A 24,412-nucleotide genomic window follows, 5' to 3' on the forward strand; every position below is an offset into this window, starting at 1 on the left:
ATATGGGGACAAATATATCTTCTTCTCTGCGTTGCAAACTTCGGACTGAATTTATAATATCTGCAAGGATAAAAAAACAAGAAGGAAAGCAATCTTGGGCAGCTATTGCAAAAATTAAATATTCTTTAAAGCATCTGAATTTCGATTTACTGCGAATTTGTATAAGAACCTTGAAGGTATGATGACTTTTAGCTCAATTATTCGATGGTTCCTATGGAAGCCATATGACATCGTTTTCCGATTTGAATAAAGTTAAAAGCGTAATTTTAAACTTTCAAACCATTACTATGCTATATTCAAAAGAAATAAAATAAACAAAATAAAAAATAGTATGTGTTTTTTTTTGTGTGATTATTTTGATTGATTCCATGGGAGCTATATGATATAGTCGTACAATCCGGGGTTATGACTTATATACTACCAGCAATAGGAAGACAACTTTCTTGTATTAAACTTGATTTTCGACCTACAACAAATAGTTGGTAAAGAATTTTACGCAACTGAAATAAACAAGCAAATCAGTGAATTTGACAGTTCACTATCAATTCATAGCCAAACTGAATTATATTTATCTTGACTACCATATTACTAAGAGGTCTCCATATAAATACATATATAAATTATACACATGTGTAAAATTACTTGGAATTTATCTTTGTCTAAATCAATGTTTTATATTGTTTCTTAACATTTTTTTTTTCTATTTTAGGATGTCGCGTCTCGACGTTTTAAACGGGACCAAGTACTAAAGGAACTCTTGGAGACGGAGCGCATCTACGTAAATGAAATGAGATCAATCCTAAAGGTAATGCGATATTATAATTATTCTGTTTACTCAACTTCACGTTTAATTATATAATAGGATAAGTTTCTTCTTATGTATAATATCCACAAAGTGTACCTATTATCTTTATATAAGCCGGACCTAGCCGAATGCGCATTTATTTATAGCCGGATTCCATTGGCGCATTAAAACGCATTTAGCCTAATGCGCATTTATTTACACAGGGAATCCCACAATCTTAAATTCCGCACTTAAAATAAATGCGATAAGTAAATGCGATTAAAAATCATTCGCCCCGAACATTTTTAAGAAAAAATACCGGAAAATACTGATTTTTAAAGATATTTTCTTCGTGCCACCACTAAAACAGCTGTTTTTTATACGCAAGGATCTAAGGATCTTTGTATAAAAATGACTGAAAGCAAGGACACACGCAGCAAATTCTGGTCTCAGTACCACAATGCAATGTTGCTGGATCTCTGGCAGAAAAATACTCCCACATATACGGGGATCATTGCCCTTTTTAGAAACTGTGGTGGTCACCATCAGCTCCCCTTTCTTGTCGTCCAAGTGGGCAAATGCTTCGGTCGCATTATGGATGTCCTGTTGGGCATTAAAGATTCCCGTAAACTCGCTCATATTCATGGTTTTTAATTCATTTCGTCTTTTGCGATAATTCAAAAGTAAACAAACCCAGATCAGCTGTTCGTGCCACTCAAATCATAGAAAAAGAAATATATAGAGGCACCATTTACTCTGCCCGGACCTCTGCCATAGAGTAAGAAATGTATAGAGGCACCATTTGCTCTGCCGCTCTCTCGAGTGACTTTTCCAGTGATGCCACCTAGACTAAAACAGGGGAAATTTTCAGTCTCTCACGGTTCGATTCGAACCTTTAATTCGGTCCCGCGGTGAGTTTCTGCATCTGAACTGCTCGCTTCCATTGCTAAGGGCTAGTGCGAGCAGTGCAGTTGCAAATTCACCATGGGACCGAATTGCAAGTTCGAATCAAAAACTGAAAAGTGGGGTGGGAAATCAAGGTTAGCTTCGAACATGGCTCTCAGCAGAGCTTGGGCAGAGGTCCGGGCAGAGCAAATGGTGCCTCTATATAATTCTTACTCTATGGTCGACCCGGAGCAGTTGCAAATTCACCATGGGACCGAATTGCAAGTTCGATCCAAAAACTGAAAAGTGGGGTGGGAAATCAAGGTTAGCTTCGAACATGGCTCTCAGCAGAGCTTGGGCAGAGGTCCGAGCAGAGCAAATGGTGCCTCTATATAATTCTTACTCTATGGTCGACCCGGAGCATAGAGTAAGAATTATATATATATTATATTTGCTCTGCCCGGACCTCTGCCCAATGTATAGAGGCACCATTTGCTCTGCCGCTCTCTTGAGTGACTTTTCCAGTGATGCCACCTAGACTAAAACAGGGGAAATTTTCAGTCTCTCACGGTTCGATTCGAACCTTTAATTCGGTCCCGCGGTGAGTTTCTGCATCTGAACTGCTCGCTTCCATTGCTAAGGGCTAGTGCGAGCAGTGCAGTTGCAAATTCACCATGGGACCGAATTGCAAGTTCGATCCAAAAACTGAAAAGTGGGGTGGGAAATCAAGGTTAGCTTCGAACATGGCTCTCAGCAGAGCTTGGGCAGAGGTCCGGCAGAGCAAATGGTGCCTCTATACATTTCTTACTCTATGTCAAAAGCGTACTGGCTCACAAATTTAAAAGATAAATGCTCTGCTCATATAGGAAATTTTTATAAAATATATAGAATTTTCGCCTAAATAGGGAAAAGGAGAAGGCTTTTTGCACAGCATTCCCAAAGGAAACAAATCCTTCAAGTCAATTCATATTGACCACTATGAGCCTGAAGATTAATCAATGGGCCAAAAATAATATTTTCGTTGTAGTTGATGGATTTACTAAATATGTAAGACTATACCAAAGAGACAATAGCGACATTGAATGACTTATGTTCAGACCATGGTAGCTGTTTTACGTCTAAGGATTTTGAAGGATTCATGAAGAAGATCAATGTAAAACATATTAAAAAACTGAACGGGCAAGTTGAAAGGATCAACAGGAGCCTTGGGCCGATGATAGCTAAATTAGTAGATCAAAGTAAAGGTTTATGCTGGGTTGCAGTCATAGACCAAATAGAAGATGCTCTTAACAATACTCAGCACAGAAGCATCAAATGATTTTTGGAATAGAACAAAAAGGCCAAATTATAGATGAACTCAATGAAAAGTAAGAAGAAATAAATAAATGTCAGAAATGAGAAAGCTAAAGATATATAAGAAAGGAAGCTGCGACCCATAAAAAACATGTTAAGATTATATTGAAATTTCGTATTATAAAAATCAAGTATATAAAAAAAGATGTATGAGGATTTCACGTATCACGTAGCGCTTAGCAAGGGGCTTGGTGCGCGCAAAATTTAAAATAGTTCACTATGGTCGGATGTCAATTTATTTGTCATAAACTCTAAAAATTGACTTACAGACCTTAAACTTTGCACAACATTTTTTTTTAAAGAAGAGTAAGCAAAAAAGATGTTGAGTCTGTGCAACCACGCTTTCATTTGCCTCCCATACTTAATAATTCCAAGAATTATTCTAAAAAATTAAGTTTGACTCTGAATTCAGACAAGTTACCTATATATACATATATGTAAAAATTTTAATTAATAAATTGGTTTTGGTTTTAAACATCGACTTTTTCTTCTTCTCTTCGTCCTTATCAGAATCAGATTACATGTCCAATTCTTTTTCCATTGGAATTTTTGTTTTCGGCAGACGGCAACTCCAGAAGACTTAATACTTCTTTGGGAAAAGGTTTTTTTTTACGTTTTTCCTTTCTCTTTCCTTTAAACAAACAATAGATAGTAAAGGATCCGAGGAATCTATCGCCCTGTGGAAAAGGTCAGTCACAATAGACTATTTTTCATTGCTTGAGTGAGTCTGATCTTTTTGTAGCATTTTCGCCTAAGCATCCTAGTGGAACCAACGTCAAATTATTTATTTGAAAACCGTAGACTCATACTTTGTGAATTGTTGGTGACATTGGGTAACATGGGTATTTATGCATAAGTTAAAAGATTGATTATGATTTTGATAAAAAAATCAAACCTTTCTTTATTGAGTTGGATTAAGAACTAACTTACTTAGGTTAAACAATTGTTTTTATAGCTACGCGTCGCTTCATCGCTGCCGCCGTCTCTGCCGCTGTTGATGTTTCTGCTGACGTTCTTTCATATTATTGGTTGCTGCTCTTGGTCGCCGTTGCCGTTGGCCAAACTTAATTGTAATTGGCCAGTGCATTTTAATTATAGTTTTTGTTGTATGCACTAAGTTGAGTTCGATCAACTTTGGAAATTGGCTGTTCTGCATTCCCACGATCGCTGACCAAAAGGTGCAAGCTAAGTTCGTTAGAACTTTATTGAGAGCATTGCTTTGCTGTTAGTTGTGCAATTAATGCTCTCTTCTTCGGTTTGGGAAATTCTATTATTGAGGGCATTGCTTTGCCGTTTGTTGTGCTTACTCATTTCCTCTGTCTGAGAAATTGTATTATTTTGGGTGTTAACTCTTCCATCCTTAAACGCGACTGTCCTCGGTCGCAACGTAGTAGAGTACAGGTCCGGAATGCGTGGGCTTTTCTTGCGTTTCTGGCACGGAAACTGGTGTACTTTCCGTTGACCTACGTCTTCGTAGGAGTTCCGTGATTGATCCTATTATAAGTAGTAGTAGGATGATGGCGGATCCGTAGCTAACGGAAGATTCTATGGTTGCCTTGCTTCTTAATTTTTCCAGCGCTTTTGTGTTGTTAATGTTGAGTTCCTTGACCATTTGTAGTGAGAGAACTTCCTCTAACTTAGTCTTTTCGCCCAATAGTTGGAATAACGGAGGTTCTGGTTCGACTACGTTGATTTCCTTTGACTTGAAGATGGTTTCTCCAATTGTTACCGTCGAATTACGATATTGTATTATGAAAGAGCCTTGCAGTTGTAGAAGTTTTTCATCTAGTGAGACTGGTCCATTGAAGTTGTTTAGCAGGATGGTGCCTGGTAGTATTTCTTCGAAATCCGGTATATGTTGATTGTTGATCATCTTACATTCTGGTTCTCGAAGGTTTAATAGAGCGTTTACGCAAGTATCATTGCTTAAATCTAACAAATTTTCTGAATTACAAATTGTCTTATCATTATAGGATTCACAAGGTTTAATTATTGCCAATAATTGTCTCTTACATTCTAAAAAATTTTCATATTTTATATCATTGATTATTTGGGCTTTTTTTATTGCTTTAATGTTTAAAGTTCTACAATTATCTGATTCAATGGTTGGTAGGCTAATAATGTAAATAAGGTCGTTGCCATTTGTGGCTAACTTGATTCGAGCAAATTCCAATAATTCTTCTATGTTAAAAAATAAGTTATTTTCTTTTTTAAAAATTTCTTCCACTCTTTTGGTTTCTGTGTTTGTAAGTACAAATGAATTTATTGTGTTAGATTTGGCCCATGTAATTGCGTATATTATGTTAATTATTTCTTCCTTTATTAATTGAATTTTATACTTTAAAATATTTGCTTTCTGATTTATGATTTCTTCCGAGCTCTGGGAAATTTTCAACATTGCATTAGTAGCGTTAGTAAGTTGGTTTATTTTTTGATTAATTAATCTGTTAATTACTACTTGTCTATTGTTGTTTTCTAGCTGCTCATTTATCTTGTCTTCTAAGATCTGATAGTCGTGGTGATCTGGCGATCCCGCCAGCCCTTTCCATGCAGTACCTATTGCTTCTATTGCCCTTTTTTGTCTTTTTTGAGTTTGGAGTATGCGTAAATCCGTTTGGATCTGTTTTAGCTCATAGGAAAGATATGGGTGTAATGGATGAGATGGGGTGAGTGAATGAAATGATTCTTCTAACTTCGCCAGAGTTTCTTCATAGCTTTGTAGGTTAAAGATGTGTATGATTTTAAATGTTCCGTCTTGTTTAGCCGCTAATCCGGTTTCGAGTGAGATGATTTGTGAATTGGAATAGTCGAGGACTGTAGTTATTCCCAAGCATGTTGGTAAAAATAATCTGAAAAATTATGTTCTTATATTATTTTTATGTATGATTTTTCCGGTTTGTGTTTTAATGGTGGTCGTTCTATTTTCCGCTACTTTCTCGGTTTTGTATCTAGGTGTAAGTTTAGTTCCTAATCTTTTATCTATTTTTACATGTACAGTTTCGCCTGGCTTAAAAAGTTTTGGTAATATTTTTCCTTGATTGTGGTATTCGAGGTCGGCTGTTTGTTTATTTTTAATTTTCTTTTTTATTTCTTCTCGTTTCTTTTCTATGTCTTCTGTTGAACTAGAGATTGTGCTTCTGAAAAATATGTCTATGGGTCTTTCTTTTGTTACAGAATGTTTCGATTTATTATATTCTTGAACTGCTTTAAAGATTAAATCTTCAAATGATATGCTCCCGTTGTCTTTTTTGAGACACCGCATGATTTCAGATAGGGTTGAATGAAACCTTTCTATTTGTCCGTCACTTGTCGATGTGTTCTGATGTTTTGAGTTCATCTTTTAACATAAACTTTATTATGGCTGAGCCAAATGATCGTTCGTTGTCCATTATTATTCATTTCGGCATACCGAAAGCAATTAACATTTCCCTCAACGGATTTTTAATATCTTCAGATGCTCTTGACTCTAAAATTTTTACTTGAACATATTTTGAAAACTTGTCAATTCCCGTTAAGACTCTATGTTTTTCGGTAATATAAATATCTATGTGAACTATTTCTCCTGGGTAATTAGGAATAGGGGTCGGTTGGATTTCTTCTTTTGGGGGGTGTCTATCGTATTTTGATTCTTTACAAGTTTGACAGGCTTGAACTATTGCTTGGATTTTCTTGGTAAGTTGTGGAAAGAAATAATTCTTCAAAATTTGTAATTTGTTCTCTTTTGCATCTCTATGGGCTCGTTTATGTTCGAGGGTAATTATTTCGTTTTTTTGGGATTCCGAAGTTACGTCGTCTATTTCGTTTTGAGTAAACCTTACCTTGTATGATTTAAAATAGGTAGGGTAAATGTTTTGAATTTTTCCCATTACCTCTTCGGATGTAATGATTCCGTTTATAAGCTTAAGATCAAGTTTACTAGTTAAAATTGCAATAAGTTTTTCTTCCGTGTAAGATTTTTGTTTAATTATGTGTCTGTGGTATGTTGGGAATGGCATTTCGAAGCTATAGGAATCTGTATCGGCAGTCAGTAATAATAATTGGTTTTTAAATACGTTAATTGGAGCTTCTACTGAAAATATGAGGACGAGCTTTCGTCGCTATTGGCTGATGCTGAGGAGCTGATTGAATTAATTTCTGCGGGGCCCGGGACAACGCGTCCGCTACCACATTAGCTACTCCGGGCTTGTACCTGATCTCGTGGTTATACTCGCCAATGAGGTCTCTCCAGCGTTTAAGCTTAGCGTTATGGTTATTTACGCTATTCGAAAAACTCAAGGGTTGGTGATCCGTGTATATTACCACTTTTGAATACCCGTAAAGATAATGTCTTAAACTTTGGAGCGCCCAAACGATCGCGAGCATCTCTCTTTCGTTAGTTGCGTAGTTCTCTTCAGTCTTTGACAGGGTGCGTGAAATGAACGTTATTGGCCTATGATTTTGTTCCAATACTGCGCCTATTGCGTAACTTGAAGCGCCAGTAGTCAATTGAAATTCTTTTCCGAAATCTGGATAGGCAAGGGTAACCTCCCTGGAGACGAGAGTATTTTTAAGTTTCTCGAATGCTGTAATCGCATCTTTGCTCAAGTTGATAGCAGTTCTGCTTGACTTGGTCTTAGATATCCGGCCTTCTTCGCCTCTTAGAAGAATGGTTAGGGGTTTTGCTATTTTGGCGTAATCTTTTATGAACCGCCTATAATAACCTGTCATGCCCAAAAGGAACGGAGATCTTTTAATGTTTTTGGGACTGGAAATTTTGTAATCGCTTTTATTTTATCTATGTTGGTTTTTACTCCATTTTCTGATATTGTGTACCCCAAGAAGTCTACTTCGTTTTTAAAAAAATGGCATTTCTCTATTTGAACCCTCATATTTGCGTTTTGTAGCGTTGAAAATACTCTTTCCAAGTTTTTGCCGTGCTCCACTTCGTTTTTGCTAAAGACTATAATATCATCAACGTATACATATGTATTCTCTCAATATGTCGTCTAACGCTCTTTGAAAAATGGAAGGGGAATTTTTCAAACCGAATGGGAGACTCGTAAATTCATATTTTCCGCCATTTACCGCGAATGCTGTTTTTTCTATGTCTGTATCTTTCAGTGGTATTTGATGAAAACCGCTCTTAAGATCTAATACCGAAAAATATTTGTTGTCCCCGAGCTGCGCAATAATTTCTCTAATTTCGGGTATGGGATACCGATCTGAGATAGTAACTTCATTAAGTTTCCTATAATCAATTACTAATCTGTACTTTTTTTCTTCGGACTGGCCGGACTTTTTCGGAACTACCCAGACTGGTGCATTATATGGTGATCTTGAAGGTCTTATAATACCATCTCTTAGCATCTCAGTTATTTGTTTTTCTACCTCCTGTTTGAGTGATATTGGGTATGGGTAATGTTTTCCGTAAACTGGAGAATCTGATGAAGTTCTGATCTCACCTACTACTTTAGTTGTGTATGCTAACTTTGAATCGGGATCTGCGAAGAGGATTTTGTGGCTTTGTACGAGGAGTTCTATTATTGATTTTTGTGTGTCCAATTGTATTTACTGCTTGTGTCGCTAGTTGATGAATTTTAATTTTGCGTTTATTTCCGAGAATTAATATATTATTTTTTACATCTATTATTGCTCCTAGTCTTTTCATTGTGTCATTGCCCAAGATACCATGAAAGGTTTTCAGGGTGTCTAGTAAAAAGAATTTCATGGGTGTATCCGAAATATTAGCGAGCTTAAGTATTGCGTGTTGTGTTATTTTATTGTTACCACCGACTGAACTAACTAAAAAAGTGTTCTCATTTGGCTTTGGATTTGGTACTAATTGATTTTGAATATAATTTTGATTAGAGCCCGTGTCGATTAAGAATTTTAGAATTTTTCCGTTCCCCGTGGTTACTTTAAAGTAAGGTAGTGAGGAACGATTTATTCTAAAAAATAAAGTTCTGACATATCTATGTATTCTTGTTGTTCGTTATCGCTTTGCCATACATATTCCTCCTGAAGTTCGTTAACGTTATTTTCTACTGCCAACTGATAATACTCTTGTTCTGAACTTGATGAAGCTTCATCTGAATTTTGCTGCGCGTTACTTCCTGTCTCTGGTTGAATATGGAACTGTCTTGGCATCTTATTATTATTTGGGGCATTAGCGGTGCTGAGAGGTCTTTTTCCTGCATAATCATTATTTGCTGGTTTGTTCATATAATTTATATGACGTGATCGAACTGACTGATCTACGTCCATAGGTACCGGTTTCGGTTGTGGTCGTGGCGGATTGGTTTGTATAAGGTTGACTATAAGATTTGAATTGGTTAGTTTGAGTAATTAGGGGTTTTCCGGATTGGTTTGGGTTATGGTAGAGATGCGGATGGAAATTTTGTTTGACGGCTACCATCCGATATGGTTGTTGGGGTTTAGGTGGTAGCATGGGTGCCCTCCCTAAATACGGAGTTTTTGGTGTCTGGTTATTCCTAGTATTTTGATTCTTTAGCAGACTGCATAAATGTAGAGCGTGTCCTAAGTCATGTGGTTCTTTAATGGCCAGCAATTGTGCCAGGTTTCCATTAAGTCCTCTGACAAAAGTGTCTAAGGCTTATTCCCTATACATGGCTGTCAGAGATTGTATAGTTTCTTGTGAGGCATCTAAGCTGCCAATTTGGTTCAGAATTAGTGATAATTGTTGATAAACTGCCTGATAATATTCATCTATAGTATTGTTATCTTGGTTAAGAGCATATAGTTGATATTCTAAGGTCTTTAAGTCGCGCTTGTCGGCGAAATGCGCTGTTAGGCATTTTGAAATAGCTGTCCAATCTAAGGGGGTATTATATGATTCTAATACTGCGTCCGCTTGACCAGTAATTTTGTTACGGATTGCTAAAAGAATTCCATAATATTTTGGTGAACCAATTCTGTTTTCATAGATTTTTAACACCCTCTCGACACTTTTCCTCCATGATGAATATTCACTTTTGTTTCCTGAAAAGTCTCTAAGTGTCCGAACAATGTCTGGTAATTTACCTAACTCACTAAGATTGTGCGTTAATTCTCTTTTAATTGTTTGGTCTGTATATTTGGAAAAATCTTTATTTGGATTAAGTATTTCCTTTACTAGGCTACTGAGATTTGTCTCTAAGATTGTTTTTATTTTTTCCTCAATGTCCCTCTCGGTCATGATTCGTGTGTTTATTTGTGTGGAACTGGCTGATGAGGGTCCGGTAAGATTCGCGAGTCTGTCTGCCAAATCTTGTTCGGTCATTTTGGGTATGGATATATGAGCAGCGAAAAGTTTAATTTAATTTTTTAATTTAAGTTATTCAGAATTCGGAAGTTGTCTTCTAAGAATTAGGGTGTGCGATTTTTTATTACCTTTGTAATTATTGTGTGGGAATTTTTATTTTCCCTATATTTTGGATTTTTTTCTTTTTAACTTACTAAAATATGTCTTCTACACTTTATATTTGGGTAAAACTTTTTCTTCTTTGAATATTTTTCGATTAAATATTTTTTATGTTTTTGTTAATAAATTGCTTAAAACTATTCTTACAGTAGTAACATATCTCGGCGTGCTCTCGTGATGACAGGCTCGGCAGATTCCGTTTTATCCCACTCTGCAACGATCTCTCCTGAGTGTGAGTTTACTAAGGGGCCTTCTCTGTACCTTAATTCACGTTCCCTTCGAACGGATACTAAAGGGATCACGGCGATAAAATTTGGCCTGATTATTCCACCGGGTACAAGTCCTGTTTTTTTTTTCAGGAGTGACAATTTGCGGCGATTTTTAAACGGCACTTTTGCACTTCCGAATCTCGGTATTTTTGGTTTTTTACTTCTCACTGATTAGGCGGAGGTTTGAAACGAAACGTCAGAATTTTTTACTTTCTGAACTTCGCGAGACGCGGAACTTGTTATCCTTTCGCGGTTTTAATCAGGTCCCTGTTCGGGCGCCAGTTAAAAGATTGATTATGATTTTGATAAAAAAATCAAACCTTTCTTTATTGAGTTGGATTAAGAACTAACTTACTTAGGTTAAACAATTGTTTTTATAGCTACGCGTCGCTCCATCGCTGCCGCCGTCTCTGCCGCTGTTGATGTTTCTGCTGACGTTCTTTCATATTATTGGTTGCTGCTCTTGGTCGCCGTTGCCGTTGGCCAAACTTAATTGTAATTGGCCAGTGCATTTTAATTATAGTTTTTGTTGTATGCACTAAGTTGAGTTCGATCAACTTTGGAAATTGGCTGTTCTGCATTCCCACGATCGCTGACCAAAAGGTGCAAGCTAAGTTCGTTAGAACTTTATTGAGAGCATTGCTTTGCTGTTAGTTGTGCAATTAATGCTCTCTTCTTCGGTTTGGGAAATTCTATTATTGAGGGCATTGCTTTGCTGTTTGTTGTGCAATCAATGCTTACTCATTTCCTCTGTCTGAGAAATTGTATTATTTTGGGTGTTAACTCATATATTAGTAAAACGTTTTCTCACAAAAAATCGGAAACTTTTCAGAATTTATATAGTGGTTACAGGAAATTGCAACTAATAGAACGTGAACCTATTTTCAAAGAGTTTCGTCAAAGCCGGTTATGGATAATAGTGCATTTTAGCTTCTATCACTTGATTGTAACTCGAAATGTCGCTGTGATGATTTATGTTCAAAACCCTAGTGTTGACATATTGCTGTTTGGTGAATGAATTTTCCAAGATGTAGGTGGTGTAAGTGGACTCGGTTTTTGCATTTGAAGTTGCTTTCTTAATTCCGTTGTGTATTCAGGTCCTGTAATCGTTTCTTTAAGGACCAGGGCCATGTTCGTATTACATTGTCTCTTAGCGGAAACTGTTGCAGAATGCAAAAAAAAAGTGTATTGTGATCTTTTTCATTTGCTAGTTCAGATGCCAATTTCCTTTTCAATCTTGGCCCTGCGTTTGTATACGAAAACGTTGAGCATCCACGTTGTTGTGGTATCTTACAGTTTTTTAAAATGAAATTGATATTTTTGACGACATCCATTTAGCATGCTTTGACTTAAAACGTTCTCCCATATAGATATATTTTGGAAGTTTTTTTTTTATAATGGATTCAAAATAACTTATTTTTTTATTTATGACTAATCTTTTCTCATCTTCGCAGTATTTTGCGATTGTTGCTGCGCCAAATATGGAAGAGAGCGCTATGGCGAAACTTAAACGTCCCTGAATATTCTGGATTTGTAATAAAAGGGGCACGAACGAGGAAAATATGTTTATTAGCGCTGAAAAACGAAATTTCTGTGATCAAACTGACGTTGTTAGTTTTGCGGGCAGATGTTGGTCTTTTTTTTATTCCATTAAACACTGGGGACATTAAACACAACTCAAATGCACATAAATATACAGTGTACACTACACACCTTAATCTTTAATTTCCATTATTAACTTAAGGTTGTTCGGACAGATAAATTTTATTTTTACGCACAAACGTAAACAAAATAATTTTGCGCCAATTTCTTAATCCTAAGCAGCTGATCGATTACGTTCTGTTAAAAGCTCATTTATTATTTAAGTTTTTAGAAGTATGATGTATTAACTTTAAGAATGTAAAATCAAAAATACTAAACGATAAAATTCAAATTTTAACTTTATGCCAATAAATCGGACTCTTGGCCATAGTGTTTTGGATGCAAAATAAAAAGGTTGTCAATGTCAAGTAGCTATATGAATTGCAGCCAAATTCTATTAGCAGATGCTAGGAACGACGCACTATGGGGCCAACGACCGCATTTTCTGGCCAAAACCAATTTTTTAAAAGTCGTTAAATATATATTTTTTTTAATCGCGATGGATAGGAATAACCCTAATCTTAAATGTTGCAAACACAAAATTTTAACAGAGCGCATTACTGTTAAGCTATTAGCTTTCAAATTCAGCTGTTTGTGCAACTTGAAGCGAGCGCTGTTAAGTCGTACATTTTTCTTCCAAATTTAACAATAAAAAAGAAGCAAAAAAACCAATTCAAGTGCAATCTTTTGACATGCAGTCCAACAATAGTGGTTTTTAATATGTGTTTGTAAACGTGAATTGTAGTTATCGATTGTGGTGTCCCTGTAATCTTGTGTAAGTTATAACCCAAAAAAAAATTAAAGCTAGTAGTGATTTGTTATTTTTAAATAGAGCTACAAAGTGATTCAAGCACTTTTAAACTCTAAAACTTGTTACATGTTGTAGATTATTCAATTACTTTTCTATTCTGATAGTAGTTAGTTAGAAGTTCAATAGTTACTTCATTACTTAGTCTAATGTTGCTAGTGTGCATTCTGGGAAGTGTTACAATATGATCCAGCATTTGCTGCAAGGATTGGGGAAACCCAGATAAAACCCAACCAGATCATTATACGTACTTAATATAATTACATCAGATATACAAAATTTAAAATTAAAAAATAACTTCAATTACTAAACTTAGTTAGATTATTTCCGTTTGTTTTTTTTTCAATGTTTCCTCATCGATTAAGATAAATCAAATTAAAGTTTAGATAGGTACTTCAGTTTAACGAAATTAGATTAAATCGTGTCTTCTTTTGTTGAGGTTATTCTTCTTGGTGTAGTCCCAATTGCCTTCTTAATAACGAGAATCTTCCAGGAGGTAATGGTTTTGTGAAGATTTCTGCCAGCTGATTCTCTGTAGTAATATACTCAATAGAAATAATATTATTCTCTATTTGCTCTCTGGAAAAATGATACTTTATATCAATATGTTTTGATCTCTTATGACAAGACGGATTGCTGGCTATGCTTATACATCCCTGGTTATCTTCAAACAACTTTATTGGCTTATAAAATTTAATGTAAATGCTTTCTAAGAGGGACTTAAGCCATAATGTTTCTCTTACAGCTTTAAACAATGCCATGTATTCTGCTTCAGTGGATGAAGCTGCCACAGCGTTCTGTCTTTTTGTATTCCAACAAAATAAATTTGAATTAAACATTTTAAAAAGGTTACCAGATGCACTTTTTCTGTCATTTTCATTTCCACCCCAATCTGAGTCGACATAGCCAACAAATACGTGTTCGTAATTTAAATTTTTCTTGAAAATTAACTTCAAATCAATGTTTCCTTTAAGATACTTTAAGACCCTATTTAATTAACATTGCCATAGCTCTATATTATTTTTTAGTAGGATATTCACAGCAGTAGCTATATCAGGACGTGTACAAATCATTATGTACATTAAACTACCAATTAAATTTCGACAAGGAGCATCGTATTCGTCGTCTGCATTTAACATTTCATAATCTAGTTTAGACGGAAGCGGAGTATTTACAGACTTGCAGTCTTTCATATTAAACTTATTTAAAACCTTTTAATATACGCAGATCGGCTTAAAGATATCTGATCTAGGCCAATTTTTATTTTCATTCCAATAAAGTAACGTATTTCACCCAAGTCAGTCAGTCTAAATTTTGTCATTAGGTATTGCTTAAATTTGTATAATACTTTTATATCTGATGTTGCTACTACTAAGTCATCCACATATAGTAAGACATAAATATTTTTCTTGATATCGCCTCTATCTTGAACATATATGCAACGATCAACGGGTTAATTTTTAAATCTACATTCTTTTAATGCCTGCTCAAAAACTTCTAACCAGCATCTAGCTGCTTGTTTGAGCCCATATATGGTTTTGTTCAATTTGCATACGTTTTCACGATTACAAATAATTCCTTGAGGAATTTTCATATATATTTCCTCCTTCAGCGTACTATTGAGAAAAGCAGTTTTAACATCCATGTGATGTACTTTGCACTTTTTTGTACTTTTATTGATTTGCATATGAAAAAATAAAACGGAAACTAGGAACAGGAGCGAACGTTTCTTCGTAGTCTGTTTGATATTTTTGTGTAAAACCGCGTGCAACTAGTCTTGCTTTATATCTAATTGGATTTCCCGTTTCATCATGCTTCAAAGTAAATACTCACTTACAATATACGATGTTCTTATTTTCAAGTCTTTTAACAATGGTCCATGTTTTATTTAATTCATGAGCAAAGAGTTCGACCTTGATAGCTTCGACCCATAAAGACTTATCTTTTCTACTTTGTACTTCATCAAATGAATAAGGAACTTCATTAAAAACAGTGTGAGCATTCATTATAAAATTATTTAGACTTAGATTATCTTCACTATAAGATATGTGTGGTCTATTTTTCAATCTTTCGCTTCTTCTAGTTATATCGTTAGCTTTATTACCAATTTCATTTGTTGAAATTTTTCTAGGCTGCTTTCCTTCCTTACTCTCATTAAGGACACTGTTGTTTTCGCTATCCTTACTTTCATTCAGGATCTCTTGTTCAAAACTCTCATTTTGAACATTTTTATTTACGTAATCCTTACTCTCATTCAGGATCTTTAGTTTAACATGTTCCATACTCTCATTCTGGAAATTTTCATTTACTTTATCCTTACTGTCATTCAGGAACACTCAAAATATTCCATACTCTCATTCTGGAAATTACATTTAACACCTTCCTTACTTTCATTCAGGGGCATACTTTTCTTACTCTCATTCAGGAATTTAATTTTCTTAATATTATCCTTACTATCATTCAGGATTTCACTTTTAGTAGCTCTAGAGTTAACCATCTTTGTCTCATCTACAACTACGTCTCTGGCAACCATATATTTCTCATTTTCATGGGATATTGAAATACCTTTAAGCTATTTGGTTCGTACAAATATAGTTTTAAACGATTTATCTTCAAATTTTCGTTTCCTAATCTTGTTATGCACATAAACAGTCGAACCAAATATTTTTAAGTATTTCAAAATCGGCTTTCTATTCGCGATCTCCAAGTGCTCTGCTTAAAATCCTATTTATTAAATACGTTGCCGTCAACACCCCATTTACCATGGCACGAGACACTTTTTCAGTAATTGTTCTGATCATTCGTTCTGAAACTCCATTTAATTGTGGAGTATATGGTACAGTCAAGTGGTAACCTATCCCTTTCTGAACGCAGAACTCACGCTCATTAGATAAATACTCCCTACCATTGTCAATGTATAGATTAACAACTTTAAGATTAAAGTGTGTTTCACTTTTTGCCACAAAATCTTTAAACACATCCGACTTATGTTTTATTAAATAAGTGACGCAATAATGGGTAAATTGATCCACAAAAATTAAATAGTAATTTAATTGTGGAGTATATGGTACAGTCAAGTGGTAACCTATCCCTTTCTGAACGCAGAACTCACGCATATCATTAGATAAATACTCTCTACCATTGTCAATGTATAGATTAACAACTTTAAGATTAAAGTGTGTTTCACTTTTTGCCACAAAATCTTTAAACACATCCGACTTATGTTTTATTAAATAAGTGACGCAATAATGGGTAAATTGATCCACAAAAATTACATAGTAATTTTTATCATCAATAGTTGTTGGTGTTATCGAACCACAGACATCAGAATTAATAACATAAAGAGGTCTATTTATATGCTCTTTAATTTTATATTTAGAAAATCGTAATCTGGCTTGCTTTCCATTCGAACAAGCTTCGCATATATCCTCAGAAGGATTAACATTATCAAGTAGACGATTATCTTTAAATAAATTCATTCTTTTTATTTCTAACTTTTTTCCTTTACTTATATGACCCAACCTCTCGTGCCATAGTTTATATAAATCTGTATTTTTCGAATTTACTTTATATGCTTTAAATTCAATAACTGGCATATTGTACGCACCTGTGTTTTCAGCAATCGTGACACCGTTTTTGTTCAATTTAACTCCATTTTCGTCGAATACTACCGTTACTCCAGCCTCTTGTAGCCTTTTGACCGATATCAGGTTTTCTGCAACTCCTCCGCAGTACAGTACGTCCTCCAGCGTTATCTGATATTCATTTTCCAGACGGACGACTCCTCGCTTTGTTGCGAAGATATACTCCCCATGCTTAGCAACGGCAATTTTTATTGGAGATTCCAGATCAGCATGGTCCATAAAAAAAAATTAAAAAAACAGCAAAGTTATAATTTATTTATAAGGTAAATAAATTGTCCCTTAATTGCGTTGCTCTTGTGATTGCTTGAGAGGCGTTGTGGCAGTTCGTTCCACAAAAGAATAGTGTGCATAAAGAATTGACGGTCTAAGGATGCCAGCTTATGTTTGATATTCTGGTTCTTGTTGAGGTGCCAAATATCAATTTTGTATAAAGATAACTGGGTTCCTTGGTAAAGAATGAGATTGTGTATTGAAGATCGAAATAAGGATCCAAAATTAAATAGAAATCGTTAAAGGTGTTTTCAAAAACATTTGTAAGAACACAAAAATCTAATTTTGGCTTAATTTCCGTAAGCAATTTATTGATGAAATGATAGCTCTTAAAAATTCCTGAAAACTATCGTTTTTAGCCGTATTTCGCTGAAATGTGGTAGAACAAAATTTGTTCAGTTCGAGCTGCTTAATACAGTAAAATTGGTTTCAGGGCCCTAAAACATTGATTTGATTCGCATAAGAAGAAAACAACAGAGGTACAAAAGCTTTAATTTCAAAAATGGTGATAAACTCTTGTTTGTTGAATATGAGATGACCGAAATTTTTGCTGATTTCGAATATTGCGGCATGATTTCCGGTGCTTATCGTCACTAAGTGGACGACCGTCCACAGTAGTTAAGTTATACTAAGTAGCTGACCAAAACGCCTGCTTATTATAAATTATGAGGTAAAAATGATAACGTGAATATAAGCGTTTAAATAACTTTCTTTTATTTCCTGGCGCACGATAATCTTTTGAATATCCAAAACGACATTGAGTTTTCACAAAAAAAATATATTTACAAATAAAGAAAGAGAGTTGCGTTTTTGGCCAGGCTGCTTGCTTAATTTCGCCGTTTTTGGGTATAACAAAGTGAGCATAACAAATTCTCTCCCACTCCAACATAACGAAACTATAAGTTATTTGTGCTTGAAAAATTTATAGAGTTCGAACGCCGTCTTGACCGATTAATTAGCACATGAGTTTAGAAGTCAAGAATTTATATTCTTTATAGAGCGTAAAGCGTTTTTGCTTTCTTCTATTTTTTAAATAAGTTATTTAATGCATTCTCGAGTATACAATATCCCATTTAATAAACTTGTTCAATTTGGTAGCTGGTAGCAGACAGTACCCAACAGCTGATTTTTCACCCTTTTCAAAGCTGCCGAGAGATAGTTAGAGAGCGAGAATGTTCAGTCTGCAATCGCGAACGACAGTGAACGCACGTATGTTAATTTTCCACAACCTGAAGTTTTAACAACTATATTTTTTTTAAATCTTACCTGGAGTTGAGCACGGCCTCCACACTGGTAAGGAGAGTTTCGAGCTAGAGGTCAACGGCCTACCGTCCGAAGAAACAGGAGCTTTGCAGACTTCACACCTACCTCCCATAGTCCGCCAAAGTGCGGTGCTCTGGGCGGCATGAACGCAATCTCGCAGCCTTTTTTTGAGGCGAATGTTTCGATACCGCCCCCTGCTCCTCCAGACGGGCTCGGAACTCCCTCATGTGCCGATATGCGCCGACGAGGTTGCTTCTTGAGCATTAACTAGCCATATGGTATTTTCTCGCGTAGACGACTTACGAGAGCTCGTGGGCCAGCGTGACAATTCGTAACGTGCAGGTATGACACATAGGATCTGACGAATTGTGAGCCTTTAGACATACGGGATAGGAGCATTCAATAACCGACCCCCAACTCGTAGCAATGTCGAGGAACACCAATCTAATTTGTTTTCCTGATGAAAAGAGTTTAGCTGTTGAATATTCGTTGCTACCAGATTAGTTTTCCGAATTTAATTTATGTCGTTGGACAACTTCAACAATTTTCTCAAGGCGAAATCCAGTTCTCTTGGCCAAATACTTTTTTCAAAGGGCTTCGAATAAAACGGAAACACCACAAGAATACTCTCAGAAGCTTCAGGTGCGACGAAAAGGACTCTATTTTCTGAAGCAAATAATTTAGCTCTGGGCTGACTAAGAGAGCTATTGCCGATTTGCGTAGCTCCATCGACATTAAATCAGCCGGCAGTTCGAAATGTTTATTTACAGGCCAATTATTTTCTGAGTCTAGCAAGAACAAAGGCCCACTGAACCAAATGGACCTTGTTAGCTCCTCTACGTCACATCCCCGGGACACTATGTCTGCTGGGTTGACTTTCGTAGGAACGTGTCTCCAAACTGCTTTCTCCGACCACTCCTGAATTTCTGCAACCCGGTTCGAAACAAAAACCGTCAACGACGAGGAATGCATTCTCAATGGGACAATTTAGCAATGGTCTGACACGATTATAGAGATCTGCTAAAAGGTGAGCTGCACACAGCTCAAGGCAAGGCAAAGTCTTCATCTTGGGGGGAGCTACTTTCGATTTGGCGGTCAATAAAGACACATTCAAACCTTTAGCAGTTTGATTACGAACGATGCACGCTCCATACGCTCGCATGGAAGCGTTAGCTAAACCATGTATTTGAATCGGGACTTGTGGATCTGTTTTGCGAATTGCGATACCTTAATTTTAGGCGTCTGCAGAAGAGTCGCTTTAAACGTCTCCCACGATGTAAGCAACTGCATCGTTAGCGACTCGTCCCAATCTTATTTTCGATGCCACAGTTCCTGCAACAACATCTTTGCCTTTGTGACCAAAGGACACACTAGGCCAAGTGGGTCGAAAAGTCGAGCAGTCACCGACAAAAAATTTCGCTTTGTTGCGCGAAGTTCCAGGAAAGAGTCTTCCAACCGAAATTGAAAGTAATCTTTAACCGGTAACCAAATCACGCCAAGGGTCTTAGTTAAGGTCTGAGTCTGCCATAAGTGGCATTACAGTGCTATCAGATGCGGATAACTCTGGGCAGTTTGAAAACGACTTTGCCAATTGCAAACCTGCCTCTTGCAAGACCTGAAAACTTCGTCTCGAAGACTTTGCAGGTTCTCAACGCATCCGGCGCCAGGTGACAAATCGTCAACATAAAAATCATTCTGAATAACCTTTGCGGCTTTTGGATGAGTTGCTTTCGCCATCTCTACTAGCCGATATATACACCGAATCGCCGAAAAGGGTGCTGTATCTGAAGGCTTGGAAATTTTTTGCAAATTAAAAAGTGTCGATATGTTATCAAAAAAAATAATGTAATCGTTATCATACACCCGCTTCAGGCAGTTTGAAAACCACTTTGCCATGCATAAGGGTGCTCTTTTAGCGAAATCGAATCTTTGCTGAACTGTTAGGGCTGCGAAGGAAGCGCAGTTTCCAATCTGATGTTCAGCTGAGTTGCAATACATGCATTGAACAGAGTCGTTCCTGGCGGCGCCAACGAAAAAATCCTATTTCCATTCTTCTTAGGGTTAGATTGGGTTTGTTGAACAGTATTGGGCTTGGAAGCCTCTACCGCTACCATGTGTTGGTATCGCCTGTTGAGGGCCGCCTCACATTCGCTCCAAAGTGGAAGCGAAGTATAATCTAACTGTTCTTCCCATTTTCTTTTAGTTCCTGCATCGACCTTGCACGTTACCAGATGTATTCAAATAGCATTGGTAATGCGTCTGTCATCAGCAATAGACAGCAAGGAGTCATACAAGGCTGTGACCGTGTCGATGAGGGTTCTCAAGGCTGTAGCTGAAGGCTGGGAAATTTTTTGCAAATTAAAAAGTGTCGATATGTTGTCAAAAAAAAGAAGACAATCATTGTCGTACACCCGCTTCAGGCTAGCAAGGGCTTTGGGATAATTTTCCGCAGTGACTTGAAAGGCCCTAACTGTTCCTAAAGCGTCTCCAGCTAAACACGAAATTAAATGATTGAATTTTTCAATATCGTGTAAAGTGTCATCTTTGTCAACGAAAGTTTCGAAAAGGCTTATAAAATTTTTAAAAGCGGAGTGTTTTCCGCTAAAAGTTGGGAGAGCAACGCTCGGCAGACGGCATTGAGGCGGGCGATTTGCTGGCGGAGCGGATTTCTCGATATTATTTTGTTTGGACTTATTTAAAATTGAAATCAGCAATGACTTTGTCATTACGGCCCTCTCTTCCAACTCTTCGCGCTATACATCTTTTGTATCTTTCACTTCTATTTGGTTTTGCAAAAGTGAAGCATTTTCAATGTGCGTATTTAGAATCTCTAATCGACACTCAAACTCAACCGGATTTACTGATAATTTACCTTCTTTTAAATGGCGATAAGTTCGGTTAAAACTTTTCATGCAAACATCTCGTTGGTTTTTAAGCTCTTCGATATCCTTAGTTGCCATTGCGTTTATTTGTATTTATTTTGTTGGTATCGAAGAGGTGTTAAATATTTATTTATATTAAATTATTTATTTGTTGAATAATCTAATAATAAAATCAACGAGTAATATATCGATCGCACACAGTGTAGGGGAGCTAAGTGCCGAGAGAATTACAGCGAAAAATATCTAAATAGGTTCTTATATTTTTTTATATAAACCCTGCGACAGTAATATGCCGCACGCACGCACTGTTGGGGAGCTAACGCTTAAGCTCAAGCGTACCGAAAAAACGAACAAACGAAAATTGTACTGCTGCAGCGATCGGGAACGAAAACCACCAAAGATAACTCGAAATAGCGGCAGCGGTGTCAATGTGCCTAGGCAAATGCTAACGGAGAATGATACACTAACCGATTACTAAGGGCAACGAATATATAAGCCTGATGCCAAAAGGCGCGCAAAAATTATGAAAAGCGAAAATTGGAAAAGCGCGGGAAAATTCTGAAGAGCGCGGGAAAATGTTTTGACAAACTTCGGCAAAAGTTTTTGCCGCTAATTTTTGAGAACTACACTTTTCACAAATTTCACTTTTATTTATACCCTAAATTGGTGCTCACTACGACGAAAATTAGGGGAATTAAGTTCGCACTAATTAACTCGACGACGAGTTTTTTATGTGCTTGTTTATGTTTATATAATTCGAAATATATTATGTTTATTGCAGAATTTTGGTTGTTAGTACATGCAAATTTGTATTTTTTGGTTAGAATGCTCACTATCTACCGATTTTTACACGAATGCAAAAAGTTTAAAGATGGGCCAAAACACAATTGACAAACGCCACAGATTAACTTTCAACTTTTAGCACTCTATACCTGGTTGGCCGACTGGATAATTGCAACTTCTCTTTTTACATCCATGTTCCAGCGGCAGCAGCAAATTAAGCAATTAAAGTTGCAGCAGCAAAAGAAACGTCTTGGGCAACACAAGGAACGGCAGAAAATTTCCAGCGACGAATTTTTGGTGAATTTAATTGTTTAATTTTTGCTGGTAATTGTTATAGTTTTTCACCGAAAAAATATTAAAACAACTAGCGAACTCTACTGTTATCACGTCGGGGTCACCATGTAAATTTAATACTGTTTTGTACTACGAAACGCGAACTTGTGACTGCAGTAGGTTCGAGACGATTTATTTTGCGAAACTTGTGAAAAAACGACAGTACGACGACGAAAAGTAGTGGTTACGATGACGTTCGATTGATCACTAAAATTTAATATTTCAATATTTCTCTTAGAACCTAACTTATGCTAAGGTGGCGAGAGACGGGGAGAATTCGCAAGAGCGAACGGACGAAAGCTTTATTGGCTCCCGCTCTCGCCCTATAACTAGAGATTTCAATACAAGCGCCAAGTGCGCAAACACCGCCCCCTCTGAAGGGACGACGTCCAGAACGGGCAACAGGGCCAGTCGGTGGACTGCTCGCCGATACTCCCCTCCTCCGTCCTGACGTCCGCCGCGCGAACCTTGCTATATTTTCTCGCGCAGACGACTTACGAGAGCTCGTGGGCCATCGTGACAGTTCGTAACGTGCAGTTATGACACATAGGATCAGACGAACTGTCAGCTTTTAGACAGCAACAACGGGAATTTGGCTTCTAACGGGGTAGGAGCATTCAATAACTGACTCCCAACTCTTAGCAATATCAAGGAACACCAATCTAATTTATTTTCTTGAAGAAAAGGGTTTAACTTTTGAATATTCGTTGCTACCGGTTACTTATGTCGTCCCTGACTTCGTGAAATTGGATAGCTTCGACAATTTTATCAAAAGCGAAATCCAGTTCTCTTGGCGAAATACTTTTTTCAAAGGGCTTCGATTTCTGCGACCCGGTTCGAAACAAAAACCGACAACGACGAGTTTGTCCACAGAAAAACATTCTCAATGTGACAATTTAGCAATGGCCTGACACGATTATAGAGATCTGCTAAAAGGTGAGCTGCACACAGCTCAAGGCAAGGCAAAGTCTTCATCTTGAGGGGAGCTACTTTCGATTTGGCGGTCAATAAAGACACATTCAAACCTTTAGCAGTTTGATTACGAACGATGCACGCTCCATACGCTCGCATGGAAGCGTTAGCTAAACCATGTATTTGAATCGGGACTTGTGGATCTGTTTTGCGAATTGCGATACCTTAATTTTAGGCGTCTGCAGAAGAGTCGCTTTAAACGTCTCCCACGATGTAAGCAACTGCATCGTTAGCGACTCGTCCCAATCTTATTTTCGATGCCACAGTTCCTGCAACAACATCTTTGCCTTTGTGACCAAAGGACACACTAGGCCAAGTGGGTCGAAAAGTCGAGCAGTCACCGACAAAAAATTTCGCTTTGTTGCGCGAAGTTCCAGGAAAGAGTCATCCAACCGAAATTGAAAGTAATCTTTAACCGGTAACCAAATCACGCCAAGGGTCTTAGTTAAGGTCTGAGTCTGCCATAAGTGGCATTACAGTGCTATCAGATGCGGATAACTCTGGGCAGTTTGAAAACGACTTTGCCAATTGCAAACCTGCCTCTTGCAAGACCTGAAAACTTCGTCTCGAAGACTTTGCAGGTTCTCAACGCATCCGGCGCCAGGTGACAAATCGTCAACATAAAAATCATTCTGAATAACCTTTGCGGCTTTTGGATGAGTTGCTTTCGCCATCTCTACTAGCCGATATATACACCGAATCGCCGAAAAGGGTGCTGTATCTGAAGGCTTGGAAATTTTTTGCAAATTAAAAAGTGTCGATATGTTATCAAAAAAAATAATGTAATCGTTATCATACACCCGCTTCAGGCAGTTTGAAAACCACTTTGCCATGCATAAGGGTGCTCTTTTAGCGAAATCGAATCTTTGCTGAACTGTTAGGGCTGCGAAGGAAGCGCCGTTTCCAATCTGATGTTCAGCTGAGTTGCAATACATGCATTGAACAGAGTCGTTCCTGGCGGCGCCAACGAAAAAATCCTATTTCCATTCTTCTTAGGGTTAGATTGGGTTTGTTGAACAGTATTGGGCTTGGAAGCCTCTACCGCTACCATGTGTTGGTATCGCCTGTTGAGGGCCGCCTCACATTCGCTCCAAAGTGGAAGCGAAGTATAATCTAACTGTTCTTC

At 37.0% G+C, this 24,412-nt stretch overlaps 1 protein-coding gene and 1 long non-coding RNA gene across 5 annotated transcripts in view; one reads left to right on the plus strand and one right to left on the minus strand.

Annotated features, from left to right (window-relative positions):
• LOC128263675 (uncharacterized) overlaps positions 1–24,412 on the plus strand; it is a 79,396-nt gene that overhangs the window by 19,000 nt on the left and 35,984 nt on the right. For all 3 annotated transcript variants that reach the window (XM_052998763.1, XM_052998761.1, XM_052998762.1), the window contains exon 2: positions 710–805. In XM_052998763.1, coding sequence (XP_052854723.1) covers positions 710–805 — 96 coding nt within the window. The remainder of the gene's footprint in view (positions 1–709; positions 806–24,412) is intronic.
• The window catches only part of LOC128263678 (uncharacterized), a 53,789-nt gene continuing 42,887 nt past the window's right edge, over positions 13,511–24,412 (minus strand). The window contains exons 4-5 of one of the 2 annotated variants that reach the window (XR_008268469.1): positions 16,747–16,954; positions 13,511–13,671 (exon numbers count right to left, since the gene is read on the minus strand). This is a non-coding gene — a long non-coding RNA (uncharacterized LOC128263678). Of the gene's footprint in view, positions 13,672–16,650; positions 16,955–24,412 lie in introns of those variants that run through there. The other variant, XR_008268468.1, reaches the window with a different exon arrangement.

Source organism: Drosophila gunungcola, unplaced genomic scaffold (assembly GCF_025200985.1).
Source record: "Drosophila gunungcola strain Sukarami unplaced genomic scaffold, Dgunungcola_SK_2 000010F, whole genome shotgun sequence".
In the NCBI taxonomy this organism is placed as follows: Eukaryota; Metazoa; Arthropoda; class Insecta; order Diptera; family Drosophilidae; genus Drosophila; species Drosophila gunungcola.